Source organism: Hordeum vulgare, chromosome 5H (assembly GCF_904849725.1).
Source record: "Hordeum vulgare subsp. vulgare chromosome 5H, MorexV3_pseudomolecules_assembly, whole genome shotgun sequence".
Taxonomy (NCBI): Eukaryota; Viridiplantae; Streptophyta; class Magnoliopsida; order Poales; family Poaceae; genus Hordeum; species Hordeum vulgare.
Genome location: NC_058522.1, coordinates 531,850,060 through 531,875,980, shown reverse-complemented (window position 1 = coordinate 531,875,980; position 25,921 = coordinate 531,850,060). Strand labels below are relative to the sequence as shown.

General features: G+C 47.2%; 2 protein-coding genes across 2 annotated transcripts; both read right to left on the bottom strand.

Moving 5' to 3' along the window:
• Positions 1-6,592: 6,592 nt before the first annotated feature.
• LOC123452362 (peroxidase 35-like) lies at positions 6,593-8,919 on the bottom strand. Its single transcript, XM_045129007.1, has 4 exons — positions 8,443-8,919; positions 8,160-8,360; positions 7,862-8,027; positions 6,593-7,221 (listed from the first exon to the last, which is right to left on the bottom strand). The coding sequence occupies exons 1-4, from the start codon at positions 8,650-8,652 to the stop codon at positions 6,821-6,823; spliced, it is 978 nt and encodes a 325-aa protein (XP_044984942.1). The 5' UTR covers positions 8,653-8,919; the 3' UTR covers positions 6,593-6,820.
• A 13,373-nt stretch (positions 8,920-22,292) lies between these two features.
• On the bottom strand, positions 22,293-23,971 carry LOC123398444 (peroxidase 50-like). The gene is made up of 4 exons (XM_045092914.1): positions 23,590-23,971; positions 23,278-23,472; positions 23,033-23,198; positions 22,293-22,936 (listed from the first exon to the last, which is right to left on the bottom strand). Exons 1-4 carry the CDS (start codon positions 23,866-23,868, stop codon positions 22,542-22,544), a joined length of 1,035 nt encoding a protein of 344 aa, XP_044948849.1. The 5' UTR covers positions 23,869-23,971; the 3' UTR covers positions 22,293-22,541.
• Between the last annotated feature and the right edge of the window lie 1,950 nt (positions 23,972-25,921).

The window sequence follows — 25,921 nt, the reverse complement described above, 5'->3', positions numbered from 1 at the left end:
GTCCTCTTATGTTGTGCCCGACACATGGGAACCCAGTATCGGGATCACCCCATCTTTATTTGCCGTTACCGCACGCGTTCCCAGTATGTTGGCACGAGATCTCGACGAGTTGTCGGGATAGGAACGTTGCCGTGGCTTCGTTTCCGTTTTGCCGCCATGGTTCCCTCTCGCTCGTCGTGGCGACACATGTGTCTTCTCTTCTTGCCCGTGTTGTTTGAACTCGCATGCATGACGCATTCATGGCATATAATCTTGTGTTGCATGTTATTGTGCCGTAGCTCCGTTCTATGTTTCACGTGTTAACCGACTAGTATGACAGGTAGAATCATCGCTTCATCCTTGCCATGTTAACAACAATTTAATATGGCCGTGTAAATAATCAGGAGTGAATTAAATAATTAAACGTGGAGTTTCCTCGATATGCAACCCGTTGCATATCGAGCTTCACTTAATGTGTAGAGTTTGCGTGAGGTGAATTGCCCTGCCATCCCTTGCATCGTTGAACTGATCATGCATCATAGTAGGTTGTGCATCATGTTGTGCATCGTGTGGTGAATATGTGTGTTGATGTTTGTTTCCGGTTTGCTCCGTCTCGATAGAGTTCCGCAAGCGTGTCGGAATGTGAGGACCCGTTCGACTACATTGGTTCGTCTGCTTCTCCGAGTTGTTCTTCTTCCAAGCGGGATCTCAGGCAAGATGACCATTTCCCCAGATACCATTACTATCATTGCCATGCTAGTTTTATCGCTTCTATCGTTTATGTCTCGATGCCTACCACATGTTAAATATCAGCCTCTCAACAATGCCATGATTAGCTTCAACCTGTTCGACCTAGCAAACCACCGATTGGCTATGTTACTGCTTGCTTAACCCTGTTATTAGCGTTGCTAGTTGCAGGAGTAGTTGCTTCCATGTGATAACATGGGTTCTTTGTCTTATCACCATATTTAATGCTATTTAATTTAATGGACCTATATACTTGGTAAAAGGTGGAAGGCTCGGCCTTGCTAGCCTGGTGTTTTGTTCCACCTTTGCCCCCTTAGTTTCGGCTACCGGTGTTATGTTCCATAAATGAGCGCTCCTAACACGATCGGGGTTGTTATGGGGACCCCCTTGATAATTCGTTTTAGATTAAAGCTGGTCTAGCAGGGCCCAACTTTGGTACTACATTTGCCTAATAACTAATGAACTGCATATGGAGTAATTAACCCGAGGAAATTTAATCAACCCCCGAGCCAGTGCTCCTCATGAGTGTTGGTCCACCCACCAAGCAGTCGGCGGTGCCACCACGGGGCAACTCGAGGTTCTGTTCCCGTCCACTTTGCATAGACGGTGTGTCCTGAGAACGAGATACGCGGCTCCTATCGGGTTCGTCGACACACCGGGTGGCCTTGCTGGATTAGTTTTACCTTTGACGAGATATCTTGTGCATCGGGATTCCGGTGATGCTTTGAGTAAACTCAGAGTTGAGGTTTTCCACTAGGGAATCCGACAAGATCGCGAGCTTCGTGATTGAGGATTTCTATGCGGCTTGTGGTAATTTGTGATGGACTAGTTGGAGCACCCCTGCAGGGTTTAATCTTTTCGGAAAGCCGTGCCCGCGGTTATGTGGCAACGTGGAAACTTTCTTTAACACTGGTTCTAGACAACTTGAAGTTAACTTAATTAAAATATGCCAACTGTGTGTGTAACCGTGATTGTCTCTTTCGTGAGTTCCTTCTCCGATCGAGGACACGGTGGGGTTATGTCTGACGTAGGTAGGTGTTCAAGATCATTCATTTGGTTATCAGTAGTTCACGTCCGTTTTGCGTAGATCTTCCCCCTCTTACTTCTTGTACTCGTAAGTTAGCCACCAAATATATGCTTATCCGCTGGTGCAACCTCACCACTTAACCATGCCTCACCCATTAAGCTTTGCTAGTCTTGATACCTTTGGAAATGAGATTGCTGAGTCCCCTGTGGCTCACAGATTACTACAACACCAGTTGCAGGTACATGTAAAGGTTACTGGACTTGAGCGCGTTGATTGTTCATTTGGAGTTGCTTCTTCTTCTTCTTCTTCTTCATCGATCTAGGATGGGTTCCAGGCCGGCAGCCTGGGATAGCAAGGATGGACGTCGTTCTTCGTTTGTCGTTTATTTTCGTCCATTGTCGGACCCTGCTCTTACTCTTGATGTTTATGTAATGTACTGCTGTGACTCTGATGTAGCTTGTGACGAGTGTAAGCCAACTCTCTTTATATATCTCTTTTTTTCAGTACATGTACTTGTAACGATATCCATTCTTGCGACACGACGAGATGCGCTTCTATCCCTGACGAGGCCTTCGTGCCAAATTGAGGATAGGGTCGCATCTTGGGCGTGACAATAAGGTTGTCAGACAGGTTATTAAAGTGATAATCTTATGGCTCCAGCCATCATGCTGAGTCATGACTCGCGGGTCATGTTAATTAATTTACATCATATAGTCATGTCATACATAATCAAATTAATATGAGAATTTTCTATACCACATCACATGTCATCCTCCAAAATCAAGTTAGACTCCTCTAATCTGAGTATGCAAAATTTAATTTACGTGGCTTCTAAGGTTCTCACTTAAACCACAACTACGAAGGTTCTCACTTAAACCACAACTACCAACGTTTATCATCAAGTATTATTATTCAAGTTGCTAGATTAACTTTGTGTGGCGTATGAAACACGAGATAATAAAATCTGGATCCCCACACTAAACTTCGTCATATGCAAGAACCCCGTGGAGATCATATATGTGTTGCCCTTTAGTTTGCGAAACGTCCATCTTTCTTTAACTATGATAGAACCCAAAGAACTGTTAGCACTTCGTTGATCTGTCAACTAGCATACTCACGAGCAGCATGGAAGGATCACGGAGTTCGAGAACTTTGTAAGATTCTATCATGCTGTCAAGATCGGGACTACACGAATTCAAGGGAAGCAACAATAACATCGGGTAATAGATTTCATGTGCTACCCACACAAATAGTTTTCACCAATAGATCCCATCTACTACAAAATTATATCATGCAATACCTATAAATGTCATGTATTCTAGACCGTAACCTACATCTACGCATAGCACGGCTCTGATTCCATTGTAGGGGAACGCAACAAAAAACAAAATTTTCCGATACTGCGAGCACACCCAGGATCACTATGGAGATGCATACAAGGTTTTTGATGTGATCATTACCGACTCGTAACGCAGTGAAAGTAGAGTCGATGAAGATCGACGATGCGGATCCCCGCATCTATGATTTACAACCTCCCAACCACGAGGATGTCTTCTCTCGCCAGCTCCTTGGGCACCCCACTAGGAGGCTGTCACACATTCCCTCGGACGATGTCATGGACAACCCTTCAAGAGGCACTAACAGAATCTCGGACCGTCACTCAGACAGCCCTTCGGGGGGGCGCTCTCGAACTAAGATCGAAACTATGATCCCTCTACGGGGTTGCACACATATGGTGGCAGCTATCCGGCATGGCTTCGCCATCCAAAACTAGTTCCTACCAGAACCAGAACAACCTTTCAGCTCTACCAAACTATTTTGGTGAGAGGGGGAAAGAGAGCCAGATCATGCATGACATTTGTATGAGAGTGAGAGTGAGTGTGGAGAGCTCCTCTCCAACTCTATTTATATGAAAAATCAAGGGGTGGGGTGGCACTTTAAAATACCAAAAAAACATCATATATGACCTTCATAAGGGCATATAAAGGGAAGGAAACTGGAGCTCCATGGAAGAGCTCCTCCTTGGACGTCCACCCCCCCCCCCCCAACACACGCACAAAAAGGTGTTCCCACCCTTCCACGTCATCCCTAGATCTTTTGGGAAGATTTCCTTTAGATATTTTCCCAAAAAGCAATTAGTCATTGATTTTCACTATTCATCAAAACATTTTCTACGTCCGAAAAATCTGTAGGCCTAGAAAATTTCCAGTGCCCACTGAAATAAATTTGGACACGTTCCAAATCTTTTCCGAATCAATGGTTTTCTTCAGCAAAAAGCAACAAAGACATTTCCGGCTGCTCCAAAACATTTCCGGTTTTTTTTCTCGCAAAATTCCAGAAGTCCCCAAAACAATTCTGGCACTTCCAAAAAGTTCCACGCATATGCCGAAAACCTTTTTGGCTTAATGGTTTACTCTGCAATAACTTTTCGGTTTTAACAAAACTTTTCTCGTGTTCTCTCGGAACCTTTCTGTTTTCTGTGAAATCTTTCCAGCGACTTTCTCTCACACTCCCTATCTATTATTCAACACATAGATTACCCTTAATGTGTCACCCTATAGGTTCGGTCAAGTATAGACATGACCCGGAACACTTTCCGATCAATGATCGATAGCAGAACCCTGGACACCCATATTGATCCATATACCCACACAAATGAGTATTCGAGCAAACCTGTAGTTTATCGTGTGCTATTCCTGTTGCTTTGCTATATGATACAAACACCTGACATGTGACTTGTCGGCATCCCCATGGATAAACAACTTGTCCACTATGCTAGTTACCTCGTTACCAATTTTGTTCTCTTTTCTCGTTTCCATGTTTCGACATCCCTCTGATCAAATCACGTTGTGCCTAGATAGAGGATGATGGATACCATAACACCGAGAGGGCCCTAAGAATATATTTGTATCGTCGAAGGAGCAAATCTCAATCTTGAGCTATCAAGTTACTTGTCGTCCGTGAAACCGTAAGCAGTCGTAAATAGCTACCTTGTTACACATGACTTTTAACGAACCCCAAAGTTCACGAAGCAAGTACGAAGGAACTCGATGCTCTCATTGTCTAAGAAATTATGGAAACGTTAACTTTCTCTCTGATATGAACCATTTACTTGTGATGAATGTATCCCATAGCATAACATCAATTTGGGTTGATTCAACACAAATGTTCTTTTAACATTGTGCCCTCAAAATTGACGGCATACTCTTGACCATGACCACGAAAATATGATCATCATGCAATACTTGAGCTACTCTTAGAGGCATAACTAGGAATACATTTGAAAGTTTATTGTACCACACGTGCACAAGAGTTTCCATTCCAGCCTCAGTTATAGCATGAAACATAAACATTAATTACAAACTTGGAGATACAAAATAACTATTATTATTGCCTCTAGGGCATATCTCCTTGCGCCCACCTATTGCTCACCCGCTTCTCGCGCGTCGTACGACGTCCGGAACATGGCCGCCTGCGATGAGGCCGCTACCTCCTCCGTCGTAGCCGTTGCCAGTCTTACCCACCTCACAGCGGCTGCCGCCGACGAAACCACCTACTCTGATCCCGCCTCCACTGCCATACCGCCGCCCCATCTTTGCCACACCCTGGTCGGTCGCCGTGGCGACTACGCCCATAAAAAGAAGCAACCGATGACCAAGCCCCGCGGTGGAGGCCTGAAGCTTTTATGTGTGCAAATACAATATGAGGTTAATTTCATGTACATTCATTTGTAGTCTTGATGATGAAGCCTTTATGCGCGCGACAAATGTGGCAAATGAAGATTATTTCTTTCGATAGTACGCATCACAAGAATATGATAATCAATTTGATGATGCCAATCTCAACATGGACAAGGAGGGCTTCGTATTGAAGGGAAGAACCGCAAATTATACCAACACCGAAGATGTGTTGATTTGCACCGCATGAAAGAAAGTCTCTCAATATGCATCCGTTGGTGGGGACCAAGCCACAAACACGTATTGGGATCGCATCAAAGTTTTTTTGGTGAGCACAAACTAGCGGGCACTTTCAATCAAGGGACTATTCGTGAACGTTGAGGCACCATCAATGACGAATGCCAAAAGTGGGCGGATTGCTTGACAAATGTTGGTCGCATGAACCCGAGTGGTTGCGGGGGGATGCAACTTCGGTGGCTTGGTAGTTCTTTGATACATACACCGAAAGGCAGGTGCAGTAAGTCACTCGAGCGCAATCCGTTGCGGCGATAGTGACTTGGTAATTCTTTGTTACTTGTGTATGTTTTATCTACTTATGCATGGTTGTAGAAATCTAAAAATATTGCTCTTTCAATGTTCAAATGCAGATGTACGGCGGTTGTAACCATCGATCGATTTTACATCTTTATTATGCATAATCTATCAATGTTGGACTTTTGCATCATCGATTCTCAATATACATCATTTGATGGAGTTCAAAAATTTTAAGCGTAAATACACTTTTTGATAATGTAAATTATACATTACCTGGTTTTACATTTTTTAAATTAGCATCATTTATTATAAATGCTCTTAGAACTAGACCGTGTCCTGAAAGCTACTTGTATTATAATTTCAGCACCACTCCACTGTGTGGGCAAGCTAACCATGAACAACTGTTGATAGGAAATCCCCAAGCATCGATGGAGCTTGCACCGCATCTTGTTCTCCTGCCACTACCAAAATGCAATCGATCAGCTTCAGCTGTTGAGCACGCGCGAAGTTGAAGGAGGGAGGCGAGGCCGTGACATCACGCGTGTATATTCGAAGAAAATATTCGAATGAATCTCACTCCAATATTTAAACACACAATGAATAATCGAACGACGCGCAACAATGGCAGTAGATCAAAACAAATGTTGCTCAACTCAACTTAACAGCGTCCTCAACCATTAACCTTCTGATGGATTAGAACTAGACCTGTGTCCTGAAAGCTACTTTGTAGTATTATAATTTCAGCACCACTCCACTGAGTGGCCAAGCTAACTATGAACAAATTGATGACATCGATGGAGCTTGCACAGCATCTTGTTCTCCTGCCGGCCCAGCCAATGAAGAAAATCAACCAGCTTCAGCTGTTGAGCACGGCGCAGTCGCGGCGGATGTTGCCGAGCGCCGGGTCGGTCTTGACCCCGACGCGGCCGAGGTTGGTCATGGCGGCGACGAAGGCGGCCTGGAAGTCGGAGCTGTTGGCAGCCCATGCGTCGACGGTGGGGCGGGAGCGGAGGTCGGCGTAGAGGACCTGGTCGGAGGTGAGCAGCCCCATCCCCTTCTGCAGGTTGATGAAGTACTGGTTGTCGAAGGCGTGCGGCGTCACCGGGTCGATCTCCAGCGCCACGTTCGGGTCCACCCCCGCCGGGCACGCCGCCAGCAGCTGCGACGCGTACCCCGGGTCCATCGTCGGGTCCACCGCCGCCGTCTGGATCCTGCCCGTGAACGTCCCGCAGTGCGCGAACCCCACCGTGTGCGCCCCTGCACCAAACCACAAAAATCAGGGTTGTCACGGGTGCCAAAAATATTTTTGAGATCGTGTACAGACGATGAAGATGACTACATTTTTTTTTCATGTATTTAACAGCTCATTTTGCAGGCCCATGGAATGCGAACGGATGGGCCGAAATGGAGCTGTTGGACGCTTCTGGGTTGCGACGAACTGTCGACTCAGGGGTGCGAGCGATTGTGGCGAACGATACAAATCCAAACGATATATGGCAATAATGCAGCTGACACCTTTCTTTCACGTGCAAGCAAAGGCACTACAGCTAGTCCTCCACAGTTTGACCCCTTTCAGATCTACTGACCAGCACCCAGCCACAGTGCACGCATACTCCACTGACAAGGTCCGTCTAACGGGATAACTAAAAATATACTGGCAGTACCAAACGATGAACCACAATATTTCTACTGTCGTCCCAACAAAAATCCCTCGATCGGCACACAGAATCCAGCCCTTTTCGCTCGGCTTGTGTGGGTTGCAAGACAGGGAAACAGAGCACATGGGGAGTACTTCCTGACACGAACGCGACCGGTACAGTACAGGCAGCGGCTAAAGTAATTCGGGGGTTGGCAGGGGCGGTTAGTAAACATCTCTTTAATAATGGCTTGGCCTTACCGGAGAGCGCAATCATGTCGGCCTGGGACAGGTTGTTCGCGGCGAAGATGGCCGTCAGCTGGTCCAGGTTGAACGACGGCGGCGGCAGGTTCCCGTCTACGTTGCTCGCCGTCGACACCAGCCCGTCCAGCCTCCCCAGCTCCACCGCGTACGCCGGGCCGCCGGCCTGCCCAAAAACAAAGATGCGGCACAACTTTCAGAGACATTGCTGCATTGCAGTTTAGCAGATAATAATATATATGCAGTCCTCGAAAGCTCGGTCGCTTTTGGTGGGTAGATCTCGAAAGGGTGCGCTTACCAGGCCGATGACGTCGCGGGTGGCCATGGTGAGGATGTCCGCGCACGACACCAGGTTGGGGCTGGGGCACTGCGTGTCCACGGCCGCCTTGGCCTTGATGACGGTGTCGAAGCCGTCGCCGGCAAGGGACAGGTTGCTCACGTGGTCCTTCTCCGCCGTGTTGTTCGCCGTCGACACGATGATGGCCGACGCGTCGCATCCCTGGAGACCCGCAGTCGTCAGGCCGGGCAAACAGGGGATGCAAATGAAGATGAAATCAAATGCAGGGGGAATCGAGCGGGACCTGGACGAAGCAGTCGTGGAAGAAGAGGCGGACGGTGGCGCCGACGGCGACGGGCGTCTGCTGGACCTTGAGGGCGACCGCGGCTTGCACGATGGCCTCCACGTTGGGGCAGCTGGCGGAGTAGTAGTCCTGCCGGAGCTGCGCCGTCGCGCCGCCGGCCGCCGCGAGCGCCAGGAGCGCCACCGCCAAGATCCTAATCCCGGCGCCCATGCCGCACCGTGCTCTCCTCTATCTAGCTTGGACGCCTCCCTGCCTGGATGCCTGACCGATGTGGGACTCGTCGAGGCTCTGCTCTGCTCCAGCGGCTAATGACGGCACCGCGAGCTATCTAGAAGAAGCGGTGGTGGTGGTGGTGGTGGCGATGATGACGGAGCCGTTGGGTGTCTGTCGCCGCGGCTGCGGGTGTGTTTGTGGGTGGCGTAGTTATTGTGTTGGAGTAGTAGTAGTAGAAGCCAAGCTTTCTCGGAGTGTGGGGGAGACGTGGTGGTGGCTCGTGGACGTATCCAGTCTGGTACAGCCGTGAGCGAGGCGGCGCGCCGTCTATCACGGCCGCGAGCTTCGAGATGCGTGCGCGGCGGTGGATGGATGCGGATGCGGTGGCGCGTGCGATCCAGATAGAAGCCGGGCGCGTCCCCACGTGGACGCATGCGTCTGTCCACGTCCGGGCTCATCACGGACATCACAGACCGGCTCTGGCTGCTTGCATTGCAAACATGTGTAGGGCTCGCAACCTCCACATGGCGCGGTTGTTGGGGCCCCGCTCCGTCCTGCGCTAAACCCTTTTTTGGTGGCACAACTCTCTCGATGAGTGATTAACTGACACTGTGTGATTTTGTTGTACTGTATTATTTTTGCAGAAACTGAAGCAGAGGAGAGACGTGCATCACGCAATGTACGAACGCGCACTGCAAACCGAACCCGGGAGGAAACAGCCACGGCAATGCAGTTCCGTGCGCACGCAGCGTAGACGGTGCGGAAGTCGACAGAGCAGATAGGGTTGGTTTCGGAACGCCTGTCTGGAAAGGCAAACGCGGCCAGGATGGGTTGTTCGTCTTTGTGATGAAAGGGGACGGCATGGAGACGAGCACCAGCTATGGCTACATACAGTATTAGCTAGGAGACGAGATCCAGCGCCGGAGCAGGCGGCATTCATGTGCCCTTTCGCGTCTTCACAGCCATGGCGGCCACCTGAAAAGGCTCGCGGCTGGTTGCTTCCTGCCGCTCCCCAACGGCGACCACGTTGTTGGAATGCCTTGAATTGCACTCGCCGTTTCCGAGAGCATGTTACGTGTACTTCTCAGTCCATTTATCCGGCGATGTTGACAGCTTGCAGCGGAGTGGATTTAGGGCCTCTTTGATTAGTACTCCCTCCGTTTCTAAATATAAATATAAAGAAATTCCACTAGTGGACTACGTACGGATGTATATAGACATACTTTAAAGTGTAGATTCATTCATTTTGCTCTGTACGTAGATTCTTAGTGAAATATCTTAAAAGACTTATATTTACAAACGGAGGAAGTAGGATTTAAAAATTATAGAATTATGAAAAGTATAGGGTTAAAATGGCATGTTTACTTGAAACCTATAGGATTAGCAATGAGCGTTGGATGTCACGAGAAAAAAACATTTAAAAATAATTTGATTTGGATGTTAGTTTTTATATGAAATGTATTATAAAAAATTCTATGAAAAAAGTTTCTATGTAATGCAATCCTATGAATCAGAAGATCAATATAGAAAAAAAAAAATCTAAGAACTTCAGTCGTTCATAAATCCTACTCCCTCCGTTTCTAAATATAAGTCTTTTAAACGATTTCACTAGCGGACTACATACGGAACAAAATGAGTGAATCTACATTCTAAAGTACGTCTATATACATTTGTATGTAGTCGTCTAGTGAAATCTTTAAAAAGACTTATATTATGGAACGGACGGAGTATAAAATTCCTTTGCATGAGACATGCAGTGTAGTGCTTTATCCGACGATCTGACAACATGCAGTCGAGTGGACTTTTTTTATTTTCGAACATGGAGATGCGGTGGGGTGTTTGGTTTAGAGTGTAGGGTTCTATGTGTAGTGGCCGGTGGAAAGGAGACGGAGATGGGCCGACATGCCTTTTTTTAGTGGGAAATGACGCTCCTTTTGAGCCTATTTTTTCTTCGTCTTTTTAAGGAACACGGCTTTTGAGTTCTGACGAGTTGAGCGAGTGTGTCGTGAACGTACTACATTTATGTCCGCTCCTCAGCGGGGCCGCGGCCCCAACGGCTCAATGCAGCAGCTAGCTAGCTAGCGCTGTAGCATGATAGACGGCCCGGCCCATGGCTTGTAACGCGGCACTTGTCAGCCCATGAGAGAATAAACAGGTAACGGTTCTGTTTTCTGAAGATGGAAACCGGCGACAGTTCTGTGTGGTCTGAGTTTCAGTTCAGGCAATTAAATCAAGCTCAAGTTGCTTCAGCTGAGGGAGACACCATGGATTCTCGTCGTTTATTTCAGCGCGAGATAAGGTAATGAAATGAGGCGACTTGGATCGTTTCGGTTGGCACGTCGATGTCCGGGGTGGTTGTTCAGTCCCTAGCATCGGCGGCTTCAGGCTTCAGACAACTTGCCAGGTCGATCATCGGACCGTCAAGTTTGCCACGGCACCCTGGACTACACGCGTCCAGCGCGTGCGTTCACTGAAAGCGTCTCCTGTGCTCTCTCCTCCTCCTCGTAGCAATTTTGGAAGAAAATGGGCCTTCCCGTAGCTTGTAGACTTGGAGAGCTTTGCGAGCTGGACAGGTCAACCGGTGTGTGCCATAGTTTCAGAGCTCCGTAGGGCCGATTCCTGGGCATGGAAACGGAGCGTGTAGATGGACTTAAGCTTGGAGATTCTTTGTTTTATTATACGAAACGAAGAGGTTGTTCTCCAAAAAGAAAATGAAGAGGTTGACCTGTGGTGGTAAGCTGAGAGGAAGTTACCATCAGAACTATAATAATGTGCTCAGTATGTTTGATTTTTCCGGATATTTATTCGACGAACTTGCTAGAGGTTGTTGATTTCGTTTGAAATTTTCACCGCCTGTCGAGGTCAGGCTGTACATATCGGTGACGAGATGCCGTGTTTTATGTCTACACAAGTGTTTGCCCAATAATTGGCGCGGATCCGAAGGACTTGCGGAGTCTTCCTGACGATTCATTTGGAAAATTAATCATCGACGAAGAATACGGTGACTGCTCGAGGATAACTAAGAGCGATGTTTGTGAGTCAAGACAATAATTCTCAAATAATAACGCTCATACGTATGACATTTTTACATTCATTCATACGCCTTAATCTTTATTTATTCTGGTTTACACGAATTTAATGATTTTTAATGAAATTAGAGTGCCACATAGACGTAGTGTGTTGTGTGTGGGTTAAAGCGTTTGCCCACACAACGGAGTGAGCATGGTTGTCAACTCCATCGTGTGGGTGAACCAGTCCTCTCCCATACGGACAACATCCAGTCCAAGCCGTATGGGTAAACTGCTCTTTGCTCACACGACGTTCGTACTGTGATAGAAGGCAACTACAGTTGTGCATATATGACAACCAGTTAATCACATATGACAACTATGGTTGACCATACATGACAATTATGGCTGGGCCAGACGTGATAACTAGTTAATCACACATGACAACTATGATTGATCATACATGAAAACTATGGGTTGAGCACATGTGACAACTACCGTTAATTAGACATCACAACTATAGTTAACCAAAATAGAGAAGTTTCCATGATTTACAACTAAAGTTGCCATCCCCGGGTAACTAAAGTTGCCATAAAAAAGTGAGGAAGGAATTGCTTCGTGCCACGCATGCAGGGTGAGGATGAGTTGTTGTTGTTGGACATGTGACACCAAGTAGCTGCGTTCGGACGTGTGGTAAATTCTAATGATCGTCCACACAAGACTGTTGGGCTGCCTCCTGGATATACCACACAGAACCGTGTGGTGGATATCATGACCCATAATTTATTATAAGCAAAGGGCATCGGCTCGGTGATCACTTCGGTGGCATGGCTCCTCTGAAACTGAAAGCATCGAAACGGTTGCATTATCGATGGTATGCAACCCTCCCACAACGCGTTTGTCTGCGCAATACAAGATGAAGCTCGCGTGTCGGGGGAGCCAAAGGGTGCATTTGGTTGCGTGCACTCATTTTGGGGTGTTTGCACACATTTCTAAGATGGGTCTGGTTAAGGAAAATAAAAAATCCTCAAAACCATCATCGACACATTGATTGGTTGCCCATATATAGATTAGTTGCATGAGAAAACTAATTTTGACCCGTTGTTTGGTTGATTGCGTTACATTAGGCACACATAGGACACATCGTTTGGTTGCAACCTGCATCAGGTGCTCTCACCACTTCTTACTAGTGGTGACCTTACCACACACGAAGAGTATCATTCCTAGATACAAAATAAATTACGGTTCATCCTAACTACTATCAAATAGGAGTACACATTATAAAAAGTTGATCAGTTGAATGGGAAAGTTCATCATCCATCCTCTTCCTCTTCCTTTGCTGCTCATGCTTCCTCTTCCTCTGCCGCTACTATTGCTTCCTCTTCTGCTGCAGCTCTTGCTCTTTTTATTCTTATTCTTATTATTATTCTTCGGATCCTTGTCTGGCCTATGTTATCCCACATTTCATGTGCTCACTCCAGCCTTTTGGTCTTCCAGGCTTCGTTGTCAAATGCATCCACACCAAGGCCACCGAGGTCAAGATCCTCAAGCGTCACATCTTCCTCCTCCGGCACCAGATCATCAAAACCCCACTGCAGGATCTAGTTGTGCAGAATGCAACATGCAAGAACAAGCTTAACCTGGGCGGGGTAAAGGTGGCATGGATTTTGATCCAGGATCTTGAACTTGTTCTTCACATCTCCAAATTCCCTCTCAATAGTTACACTAAGGCTAGAGTGTCTGTGATTGAACAACTCGTGTGGAGTCCTAGGGTAGTGATCTAGGGTAGTGATACTTGTGATCTGCGTTGGGTTTTCCATGAAGAGAAACGGATGATGCGGTACAATATAGGTAAATATTTCCCTCAATAGAGAACCAAGGTTTATCAAAACCAATAGGAGTAACAGCCAACCCCCTGTTGGAAATATGCCCTAGAGGCAATAATAATTAGTTATTATTATATTTCTTTGTTCGTGATAATCGTTTATTATCCATTTTATAATTGTATTGATTGGAAACACAATACTTATGTGGATACATAGACAAAACATTGTCCCTAGTAAGCCTCTAGTTGACTAGCTCGTTGATAAAAGATGGTCAAGGTTTCTGGCCATAGGCAAGTGTTGTTACTTGATAACAGGATCACATCATTAGGAGAATCATGTGATGGACTAGACCCAAACTAATAGACGTAGCATGTTGATCGTGTCAATTTGTTGCTACTGTTTTCTGCGTGTCAAGTATTTGTTCCTATGACCATGAGATCATATAACTCACTGACACCGGAGGAATGCTTTGTGTGTATCAAACGTCGCAACGTAACTGGGTGACTATAAAGATGCTCTACAGGTATCTCCGAAGGTGTTCGTTGAGTTAGTATGGATCGAGACTCGGATTTGTCACTCCGTGTGACGGAGAGGTATCTCGGGGCCCACTCGGTAATACAACATCACACACAAGCCTTGCAAGCAATGTAACTTAGTGTAAGTTGCGGGATCTTGTATTACGGAACGAGTAAAGAGACTTGCCGGTAAACGAGATTGAAATAGGTATGCGGATACTGACGATCGAATCTCGGGCAAGTAACATACCGAAGGACAAAGGGAATGACATACGGGATTATATGAATCCCTGGCACTGAGGTTCAAACGATAAGATCTTCGTAGAATATGTGGGATCCAATATGGGCATCCAGGTCCCCCTATTGGATATTGACCGAGGAGTCACTCGGGTCATGTCTACATAGTTCTCGAACCCGCAGGGTCTGCACACTTAAGGTTCAACGTTGTTTTATGCGTATTTGAGTTATATGGTTGGTTACCGAATGTTGTTCGGAGTCCCGGATGAGATCACGGACGTCACGAGGTTTTCCGGAATGGTCCGGAAACGAAGATTGATATATAGGATGACCTCATTTGATTACCGGAAGGTTTTCGGAGTTACCGGGAATGTACCGGGAATGACGAATGGGTTCCAGGTGTTCATCGGAGGGGGGGGGGGGCAGCCCACCCCGGGGAAGCCCATAGGCCTTAGGGGTGGCGCACCAGCCCTTGGTGGGCTGGTGGGACAGCCCAAGAAGGCCCTATGCGCCATAGATAGAAAATCAAAGAGAAAAGAAAAAAAGGGAGGTGGGAAAGGAGAGAAGGACTCCACCTTCCAATCCTAGTTGGACTAGGATTGGAGGAGGACTCCTCCTCCCTTGGTGGCGCAGCCCTTGGGGCTCCTTGAGCCTCAAGGCAAGCCTCCCCTCCCCTCCTCCTATATATATGGAGCTATTAGGGCTGATTTGAGACGACTTTTGCCACGGCAGCCCGACCACATACCTCTACGGTTTTACCTCTAGATCGCGTTTCTGCGGAGCTCGGGCGGAGCCCTGCTAAGATTAGATCACCACCAAACTCCGGAGCGCCGTCACGCTGTCGGAGAACTCATCTACCTCTCTGTCTCTCTTGCTGGATCAAGAAGGCCGAGATCATCGTCGAGCTGTACGTGTGCTGAACACGGAGGTGCCGTCCGTTCGGCACTAGATCGGAGCGGATCGTGGGACGGATCGCGGGACGGTTCGTGGGGCGGATCGAGGGACGTGAGGACGTTCCACTACATTAATCGCGTTTCTTAACGCTTCTGTTGTGCGATCTACAAGGGTACGTAGATCGGAAATCCCCTCTCGTAGATGGACATCACCATGATAGGTCTTCGTGCGCATAGGAAAATTTTTGTTTCCCATGCGACGTTCCCCAACACCCCCATCTTCAACGGCTGCAAACAAAGAAGCAAACACTTGCACCCAACACGGGAAAGGGGGTTATCAATCCCCTTGGACTCGTTATTTGCAAGCAAGTAAAGTGTGTACATAGAGGTTGATAAATGCAAATGAAATAAAAAGTAAACAAAGGCACAGAGGTAATTGTAGCGCTTGTAAATTTATAAGTAAATAGAGTCGGGGGCATAGTTTTCCCTAATGACATCTCTCATGTAGTAGGCATACAGTGGGTAAACAAATTACTATTAGGCAATTGATAGAAAAGCGCATAGTTATGTGATATTCACGGCAATGATCGTGTGTATATAGGCATCACGTCCATAAGCAAATAGGCTAAGTCCTGCCCGCACCTATTACTATTACTCCATCCATCAACCGCTATCCAGCATGCATCTAGAATATTAAGTAAAATAGAGTAATATTTGGAGAACAATGACATGATATAGACAAAAAGAAGTCAATCAACATGAATTAACCCCATCATTTTATCCTTAGTGGCAACAATACAAACATGTGTCCTTGTCCCTTTCTGTCACTCAGATATAGAACTCTGTGAGATTGAACCCACTACAACGCACCTCTCTCACTGAAGAAATATCAATCTAGCAAATAATAATCATAAAACAATTCGGAGAAGAATCAAATATTTATCATGAATAATCTGAACATAAACCACAATTCATGGGATCCCAACAAACGCACTACACAAAAAAGATTACATAAGATAGATCAAAGCGAATATGTGATGATCATTGTATTGAACATGAAGAGAGAGAGAGAGATAACTAAGGACCCGTAGGTCTATGGTAAAACACTCACACATCACCATGGGAGTAGCAAGGTTGATGTAGAGGTCCTTCGTGATCGATCCTCCCTCCGGTAGGGCACCGAGAAAGGGCTCGACATGGGCACACAGAGAAATAGCGACTTGCGGTGGCGGAGAAAGTGTTTGTGGTGGCTTACTTAGGTTTTCGGACATTTGATGATTTATAGAATGAAGAGAGACATTAGGAGATGCCTGGGGTCTCACCACACATCAGGTCACGGCCACCCCCTGGGCGCGCCCTATTATGGCTCCCTTGTGTGGCCTTCGATCTCCTCCCAAAGCTCTGAGGTCTTCTTTCAGTCCAGAAAAATTATAAAAAAATTGAGGCAATTGGATTTTGTTTGGTACTTTAAACTTGAAAAGCTAAAAACATGAAGAAAACAACAACTTGCACTGGGCGCCGAATTAATAGGTTAGTGCTAAAAAATAATATTAATTGATATATAAACAACCAAAAAGTATCCTAGAGGGATAATATTATAGCATGGAATAAACAAAAACTATAGATACATTGGAGACGTATCAACATCTCCAAGCTTAATTCATGTTCGTCCTCGAGTAGGTAAATGATAAAAACAGAATTTTTAATGTGACATGCTACCCAACATGTAAGCTATTGTAGATTTGATCATTGAGAAACGATGAGTTAATAAACATCAACATAGTAATATTCATAAATGTAAGCAACATAATAATCATGTTTCGAAATATACGATCCTTAAAAATGTTCACCCCCTATTCATTTTATCATATAAGCATAGCATGGCTCCATCTTTACCACATATATACAAATGTTAAGCACCACGGCGTCAAGTCAGGCAATTGGATCGTACTCTTTAACGTGCTTCAACTTTTTATTACTCACTCAATATATGAGCGTGAACCATGTATGTAGCATAAAGGTGGAATAGAATATGGTGATAGGTTTCAAAGGGGTGAAAGTGGAGAAGAAAGTATCGCGGGTGGTGGTGAGGCTAGAGGAATAGGCTATCCGAGAGGGAGAGATGGTCGGGTAAATGGGTTGGGTGAGGGGCGAGCCTAGATTTGGTATCGTGTCGACGTGTCTGATTTCCATCTCCCTCCATCCCCACTCACTTTCATCCTCCCCCTTATGTCTACTACGTAACTTTATTCTTGTAGACATTGTTCGGCCTCCAGGTGCAGAGTTTTGTAGGACAACAACAAATTTTCCTCAAGTGTATGACCTAAGGTTTATCAATCCATAGGAGGTGTAGTATGAAGATGATCTCTCTCAAGCAACCCTGCAATAAAATACAAGAGAACACCCTAACAAGCATTGTCATTCTACCCAGAAGACCCTAACCATCATTGTGATTCTACCAAGAATACCCTAATTACGAATCTAGCATTGTTAGTGTGGGGAACTAGCATGAATACTCTAAGCACTAGCAGATGATGGCTGCTTTAAGTTTCGTGCAGATGCGAGTCAGCCCACGGCATTCCTAACCAAATGCACATTTCGTGGACCAACTGGGCCTGGTTGGGCCGGATGCGGGCAACCAAACACGCCCAAAGAGCCTAGGATGATTAGAGCATCTACAAACGGACCCCTCATACTCCCCTGAAATGTTCGGGCAAGCCGCCTGATCACTGGCCGGTCATAAGAAATTGACCTAGCGGGCATCTCAAACGGACCTCAAACGCCCGAGCTGGCCGACACCCCTCATATCCAACCCAAATATGGGGAGGATATGGGGGAGCCCGGGCACGCCCACCATGTAGGCTTGTCGGCGTGGACCCAGACGAAATTGCCCGGAAACCCGGTGGTTCGACGGGCGCCTCGTCCGTTGCCGCGGTGTGAATGTCATGTGGCGTCACACCGGCGAGCCACGTAATCCTAGCCCGGCGGGCCGCGTAATCTTAGCCGGACTATTTAAGTCAGTCGCCGGCACCCAAACCCTACCCCTCCACATTTTACTTCTCCCGTCTGCAGCAGCCATGGACCATGCACCCACGACGCCGCCACTACACGATCCAACACCGGCTTTGGCAACTTGAGCAAGTAAGGATACGACAGGCCACGGGGCTACCTGTGGATATAGAGGAGGATTTGGAGGAGGAAGAGGAGGAGCAGGAGCCGACACAGGAGGCATCGATGGAGGAGGATGTGAGGAAGGAGGAGCGGGTGTCGACGGATGAGGATGTGGATCTGCGGGCGGAGCACTAGGCCATCATGAACTCCGTTCGCTTGGAGTCGTCTACGGAGGCCAGTCATCTTCGTCGGCACGACATGGAGGCGGCCTTTGCCGCAGCTTGCGGCGGACGTGGACATGGCGCACGCTGTGACGGACAAGAGTGAGCTAGAGGCCATCTCCGACGATGAAGACTAGGATAGTACGTAGTATGTAGGAATATCTTTTGCATGCTTTGTAAATATTCTAATTACATCAATACCTTAACCAGCATTGTGATAATAAAGAGAACACCCTAACAAGCATTGTGATTCTACCCAGAAGACCCTAACAATCATTGTGATTCTATCAAGAAAACCCTAACTATGAATCTAGTATTGTCAGTGTGGGGAACTAGCATGAATACCCTAAGCACTAGAGAGAACACCCTAACTACCAATCTAGCATTGTTGCGATTCATCGAGAATCGATTGGAGTCAAGTCGAATCCAATCCAATCCAGTGCAATCAAATCCAACCGATTCAAAACTAGGCAAAAAATCTAACTACTAACAAGAGCACGAGCAACAAATTTCTTACCGAAATTGTTGTCATAGAAGGGAATGCCGACCGTCGACGAAACCCTAGCGAAAAGAGGGGTCCGACTGACGTCGATCTGAGGGCCCTCGACACTTCAGCGGTGCTCCTTCTGACACACGTGGTGGATGAAGAGGGCACCATCGCCAATGCTCTGGCCGCACTCCCCTTGACCTATCCACAAGCAAGGGAAAAGAAAACTTCGAATAGGGGGTAAAAAACCTAATGGACATGACCAATGGGCTTCGTCGTCAAAGCCGACGTGCTTCCCTGTGTCGATGCACCATAAATGATTACCTCTAGAGCCGGAGCTGCATTGAGCATCACTACAACGCGTGGTGGTTCAATGGCCGCTAACCGTGGTCTCGTGCAAATGGGGGATGTCACTTTGATCGCCGACATCGGGTCAATATCAAACCGAATAAGGCCCGCCACCCACCTTTCTTCGATGTCGTTACTGCCAAACAGGATGAAGACGACGTGGGTGGGTGTCGGCCATTGAAGAGCACAAAGGGGCGATGAGAGAGATAGAGATAGAGATAGAGAGAGAGAGAGAGAGAGGGAGAGAGAGAGAGAGAGAGCGAGAGAGAGACAGACTCACTTGGATTGCCGACATCGGGTCAATGTCGGACCGGATGAGGCCAACCACCAACCTTTCTTCGATGGTGTTGCTGCCAAATAGGATGAGGACGATGCGGGTGGGTGTTGGCCATTGAAGAGCACGAAAGGGCGATGAGAGAGAGACACTTGGATTGCCGACATCGGGTCAATGTCAGACCGGATGAGGCCAGCCACCCACCTTTCTTCAATGAAGTTATTGCCAAATAGGATGAAGACGGCGCGGGTGGGAGTCGGCCATTGAACAACACCAAGGGGCGATGAGAGAGAGAGAGAGAGTCACTTGCATTGCCGACATTGGGTCAATGTCGGACCAGATGAGGCCAGCCACCCACTTTTCTCTGATGGCTTGCTGCCAAATAGGATGAAGACAGTGTGGGTGAGTGTCGGTCATTGGAGAGCACGAAAGGGCGATGAGAGAGAGAGTCACTCAGATTGTCAACATTGGGTCAATGTCGGACCGGATGAGGCCGACCATCCACCTTTCTTCGATGGCATTGCTGCCAAATAGGATGAAGACCACGCCGATGGGTGTCGAACATCGGGGAGAGAGAGAGAGAGAGAGAGAGAGAGAGAGAGAATTATGAGATGTAGCTTCTTCTCCCACATACACGCAAGAGTAATGGGTGGCTCGAGCGAGCCTGGCTCGTAAACGGTCGAATCGGTCGTTCCCGCTCAGCCTAGCCTGGGATTGCTTTAAATTTTGCGCGAGCTGAGAAATGCATGTAGTCTAGAGAGAAGATTTTCTACCATGGACGGGAGGTCTCGTGCATGCATGTATCCACCACTTTTTAAAGTTGTGTGGGACCACTAACATCATCATGTTTGTCTACTCATTAAGTTTCATGCAAATAAATATACGCATGTATTTTGAAGTAAAACTTTGGTTTACAATCTGACTGTACAATTGTATTTTTTCTGACAAGATTTTTTAAACCAGACTAATATTGAATATACTATTAGGAATTGATTTTTAGACAACTAAAACACCATACTTCAAATTTGTTTCATACAAATTTTTAATTTCATGCCTAAAAATAAAAAAATGTTTCTATGTCGTAAAAAAAGTCTTACCGTTTCACTATGGCTCGTCGTGTTCCGTTCCGTATAATAATGTTACATTATGTGCAAATGTATATGAAACTGATTCTTATTATTTTTACACTGTTTCACCATGTTTCAGATCTTCAATTTTAAAACTTGTTGAAATATATTCAAAAGTGGTCTTGTATTAAAGTTCTCGTTGTCATAAACACAAATATGCAAATGGGGCCTAAATTGTACTTCTGGTTCAAAAGATAAATTAGATTCTAACTTGGAAATAAAATGGAAAAGTATGGGATGATGGAGCCTAGATAGAAGGGTGTTTGTAGAAAGAAGTAACCAACTACCAGCAGTATCAAACAATCAAGGACGCTACTACAAAGCGCAACTACCTGTGCCTTCCGGTATGGTGGCCGCCATCGAGCCTTTTTATGAGGATCGTGCTCCGCTGCTCGTAACAGAGGCGTGTATTAAGACTGAAAAGCAATGCATGCAATAAAAAAGGAACGACAAGGAGTATAAAAGTTAAAAAATATACTATGTTAGGCACAATAGTAGCCACTAGGGACCGTGGTAGGCATTATTCACCACATAGTACAAATCCAACTGTATGCACACCGGTTATTATTGCCCGGTTTAAACTGTTTAGTTGTCAAATTATAATAGTTAGTTTTAGTATTGAAAGCATTTAATTGCCATACTAAACATGTTTAGTCATCATATTTTTTCTCGCAGTTGTTTGGTCATCACATTAATTACAAGTACTTTATTGTCATATTAATCATGCTTAATCACCGGATTTGTTATACTTAGTTGTCATATATTTAAGCATATTTAGTTGTCATATTAACCATGTTTATCACCAGATTATATTATACTTAGTTGCCATATATTTGAGCATGTTTAGTTGTCATATTAACCATGTTTATCATCAGATTATATTATACTTTGTTGCCAGATATTTAAGCGTGTTTACTTGTCATATATTTGACCAGATATTCAGGAATGAAGGGAGTATATTACAAATTACTACTCCATTCATCTCAAAATAAAAATCACAAAGTTTAGTATAAAGTCATAGAAAGTACTTAACCGGGACTATCAGAAATAAAATAAAAATTGGTCAAACACTATAGCGTAGGATTTATGGTCAAGGTTGTGTAGTGTATAGCTTGTACCTGTACTAGCATACACAAAAAATCTTGTAGTAAAATCGCTATACATCGCGTCACTCTGTAGCCACATGACGGAGCGCGCCGTTCGTAGCGTTTCGTCGTACAGGAACGCAAGGGTGCCCGTGCACTTCTAGTTAGAATTTCCCAACAATCAATGCATTGCATGGCATCGGATCTTCAAAGAAAATCAAGGGCTCTTCCATGCACGGAATGTCCCGTCCATGGGAGAATTGCTTTTCTCATGCAGTCCAGCCTACCAAACGTTCAATGTTTTATTGAAACAAGGCAAAAGACTTGCCATTTTCAATTTGCATGGCTTGAGCGTGGTTGAGCCTGATGCAGGCTATCAAATGCATCATACATGAATACGAGTTGCAAATTCTAGGGCGGCGAGAGTTTAGGTGAAGAGAAAATTCCGTTAGCAGATAAAACTACAAAAGGTGACATTGTACTTAGCAGTTATGCCCCCCATTACTTATGCGGAATGCTTCTTATTCATTTGATTTGCATATATATAACTTCGCACGTTCGAATTCAACGAATCAAACAACATATAGTACAATCATTTACAAACCCCACAGAACTGTGAAACCCAACGAATCTCTGTGCCACAGATACACATTTCGTGTACACATGCACCTTTGACGCATGCGCGTACACTAGTTCAGACTTCAGACAGCGTAGCAATCCCGGTGGAATATGCATTTCTCGATCCCTCTCGTCATCAGTTGAAGACGTCGCACTGCTTGCGTATGTTCCCGTCGCTGCCAGACTTAACCCCGACGCGGCCGAGCTTGACGATGGCGTCGACGAAGCCCCGGCTGAAGGCGGCCGTGCTGTTGGCCCACGAGTTGACGAGGGGGCGCGTGCGGTTGTCGTTGTAGAGGAGCTGGTCGGAGGCGAGCAGGCCGCCGCCGTCCTGCAGGTTCCGGTAGTACTGGTTGTCGAAGAGCGCCGGCGTGGCTTGGTCCATGAGCACCGGCGGGTCCGACGAGCCGTCGGCGGGGCACTTGGTCCTCAGGAACGCCGCGTACTTGGGGTTCAGCGTCGCGTCCGCCGGGCTGCCGTACACCCGGTCCCTGAACTTGCCGCAGTGCGCGAGCCCCACGGTGTGCGCCGCTGCATGCCGACCAGCCATGAACTGTCATGTTAGTAGGAGTACATCCACGCGGCGCAGGTAGAGGTAGGTACGGCTGGGAGAGGTGCGTGGTTCACCTGAGAGGGCGACGATGTCGGACATGGTGAGCCCGTGCGCTCTGAACATGGCGACCATCTCGTTGAGGGTGCTGGTGGCCTGCGGCAGCTTGCCGGCCACGCTGCTGGCCGTGGAGCTCAGCCCGTCCAGCCTCCCCAGCTCCACCGGGTAGAACGGCCCGCCGCTCTGTACGCAAATCAAACTTCAGGCTCAGGCATGTCCGGTGGGAAATTAATGTACCGATAGACGTGCACTGTGCGTGTACCAGGGCGATGGCGTCTCGTGTGGCGATGGTGAGTATGTCGGCGCAGGAGACCAGGTCGGGGCACGCGGCCTCCACGGCCACCTTGGCGATCCTCACCGTCTCGTAGCCCTCGAACGCCAGGGACTTGTTGTCGTCGGCGTCCATCTCCGTCGGGTTCCCCGGCGTCGACCGGATCAGCACCGACGCGTCGCAACCCTGCACGTACGTACCGCCGCATACACACACATAGATCAACCACTCGATGACTATAAGTTTTGAGAGCACGGGCATAACAAGCATCAGTGCAAGTGTTACTGCGTGCGGCGAACGTACCTCGACGAAGCAGTCGTGGAAGAAGAGGCGGATGGTGGAGCCGATGGTGCGGATGTTGTCGTCCATCTTCTGCGTCACCACGCCGCGCACGATGCTCTCCAGGTTGGGGCAGCTTCTGCTGTAGTAGCCCGTCGACAGGTCGGACGCGCCGAGCTGCGCGGAGAGGGCGACGACGAGCAGCGCCATGCACGACCAGGACCGGGACATCTTACTTCTCTGCCTGATGGCCTGTGTAGGTGGTGCAGGAATGTTGTAGGTGGTGCACAAATGAAGGGTCATTTATACATGCAAGAGCAACGAGGTGTGTGATGGATCGCTGATACAAAGATAGTTAAATTGCAAGGTGTGATAAACAAGATCTTGTCACGCTGTGGAAGAAAAGCGTGAAGAGTTGACAATCTTTGGTCTATGGAGAGATGCGTGTGTTTTGGTCTAATTTAGGACTGGTTCTTGATGTACATGTGTGGGATGTTTGGGAAATTTATTTTCCTTTGATGTGACGGTGTGTGAATTGAATGAACTCTTGGCGTTTGTATCATCTACCAATACTGTGCACTAATTGGTGAGATGACTTAGAGGGTGCTTGGATACGTTTTAGTCCCATGACTAAAAGTAGTGAGACTAAAACTTGCTAGCCTCACCCATGCTTGGATCCAAGTACTAAAGAGACTAAAATCAAGTTAATGAGCATTTATTATCCTCCAAACCCTCCAATCCAGAACTTGCATGAGGAGTTAAATGAGGAGAGAGAGGACTAATGCACATTTTAGTAGGGGTTCATGTGACTAAAAGATTTTAGTCTCTAGACTAGTTTTAGTCCCACTTTAGTCAGGGGTGATTGGAACTTTAGCCTCTCAAAGAGACTATTTTTAGTCAGACTAGTTTTAGTCCTATGGATCCAAGCACCCTCTTACTAGAGCATCTACAGTCGGGCCCCCCCTTCAATCCGCCTCAAATGTCCGGACAGATCGTCCAGTCACTGACCGATCATAAAAATTCGAGCTAGCCGGACCCCTCAAACGGGCCACAAACGTCCGGGTTAACCGGCACCCCTCATATTCAGCCCAAATATGGGGCGGATATAAGAAACCCGGGCATGCTCGCCACGTCGGCCTAACGGCGTGACCTCATGCAGACTCGCGTGAAAACCCGATCGTCCAACGGGCGCCTCCATCGTTGGCGCGGTGTGAACGTCGTGTGGCACTGCTTCAGCTCCCCGTCCTTATCCATAGCCGGCTATTTAAGCCGGCCGACATCACTCAGCCCTAGCACATCCCCCTCCTCCCTTCCTCCACCGCCACCCGAGCCCGTCAGTCATGCCCCCTCCCCCCCCCCCCCCGCCACCACTACACGGTCCAGCAGTGTCTCTCGCTCCTTGCGCAGGTCTGGATCCGGAGGGCCGTGGGGCTACCTCTGTATCCAGAGGAGGATTTCGAGGAGGCCGAGGATGTGGAGGAGGAAGAGGAGGATGAGGTGGGGATGGACGAGGACGAGGAGCAGGAGTTGGCAAAGGAGGCGCCGCTGCTAGTTGTTCGGGAGGACCAGCAGGAGCCGGCGGAGGAGGCGCCGCCGTTGGATGTGCGGGAGGAGGGGGCACCGACATGAAGGACGTGGATCTGTGGCCGAAACAGCTGGTTATCCTGAACTCCATCCGCTTGGAGTGAGCTGCGGAGGCCAGGGGTCTCCATCGGCAGCAGATGGAGGCGGTGCGGGCTGCGCAGGAGGCCGCATAGCCGGCTCAGGCTCCGGCGCAGGTGGCTCTGACCATCTCCGAAGACGAAGAATAGCATAGTATGTAGTATGTAAATTATTCATTTTGCATGCTTTTTATGGATCTAAGGGATAAAATATGAAAGAGTTGAATGTGGACGAGTAGACTTGAGACGTGACTGGTCAGTGTCCGCGGACGCATCCGGACGCGGACGCGGGCGTTTGAGGAACCGGATTTGCAAGTTACGATTGTCAATGCTCTTAGAACATGTGAAACCACAAACACAAAAGTCGGCCCCCAAACGCCCAAGGGCAGTTATCCGACAGCACATAAAATTACTCCTTCACAACCATGAAACTTAAACTTCGCACTTTAAATTCATACTAGTCATGCAAATAAAATCTTATGTACTAGGGGCTGTTTGGTTCGACACCTAGCAATGTCATGCTTTTCCACATAATGTTGTCACATTTGTTTAAGGTTCGTTCTTCAAAATAAGAGCCACAAGTTGGCAAGCCTAGGAGAATCTTACCACACTTTTATGTGTGTATGTAGTGTATGACGTTAGTGTGGCTTGAACCAAACATCCATCTAAGTTGATTAAACTTGTCTAACTTTAGG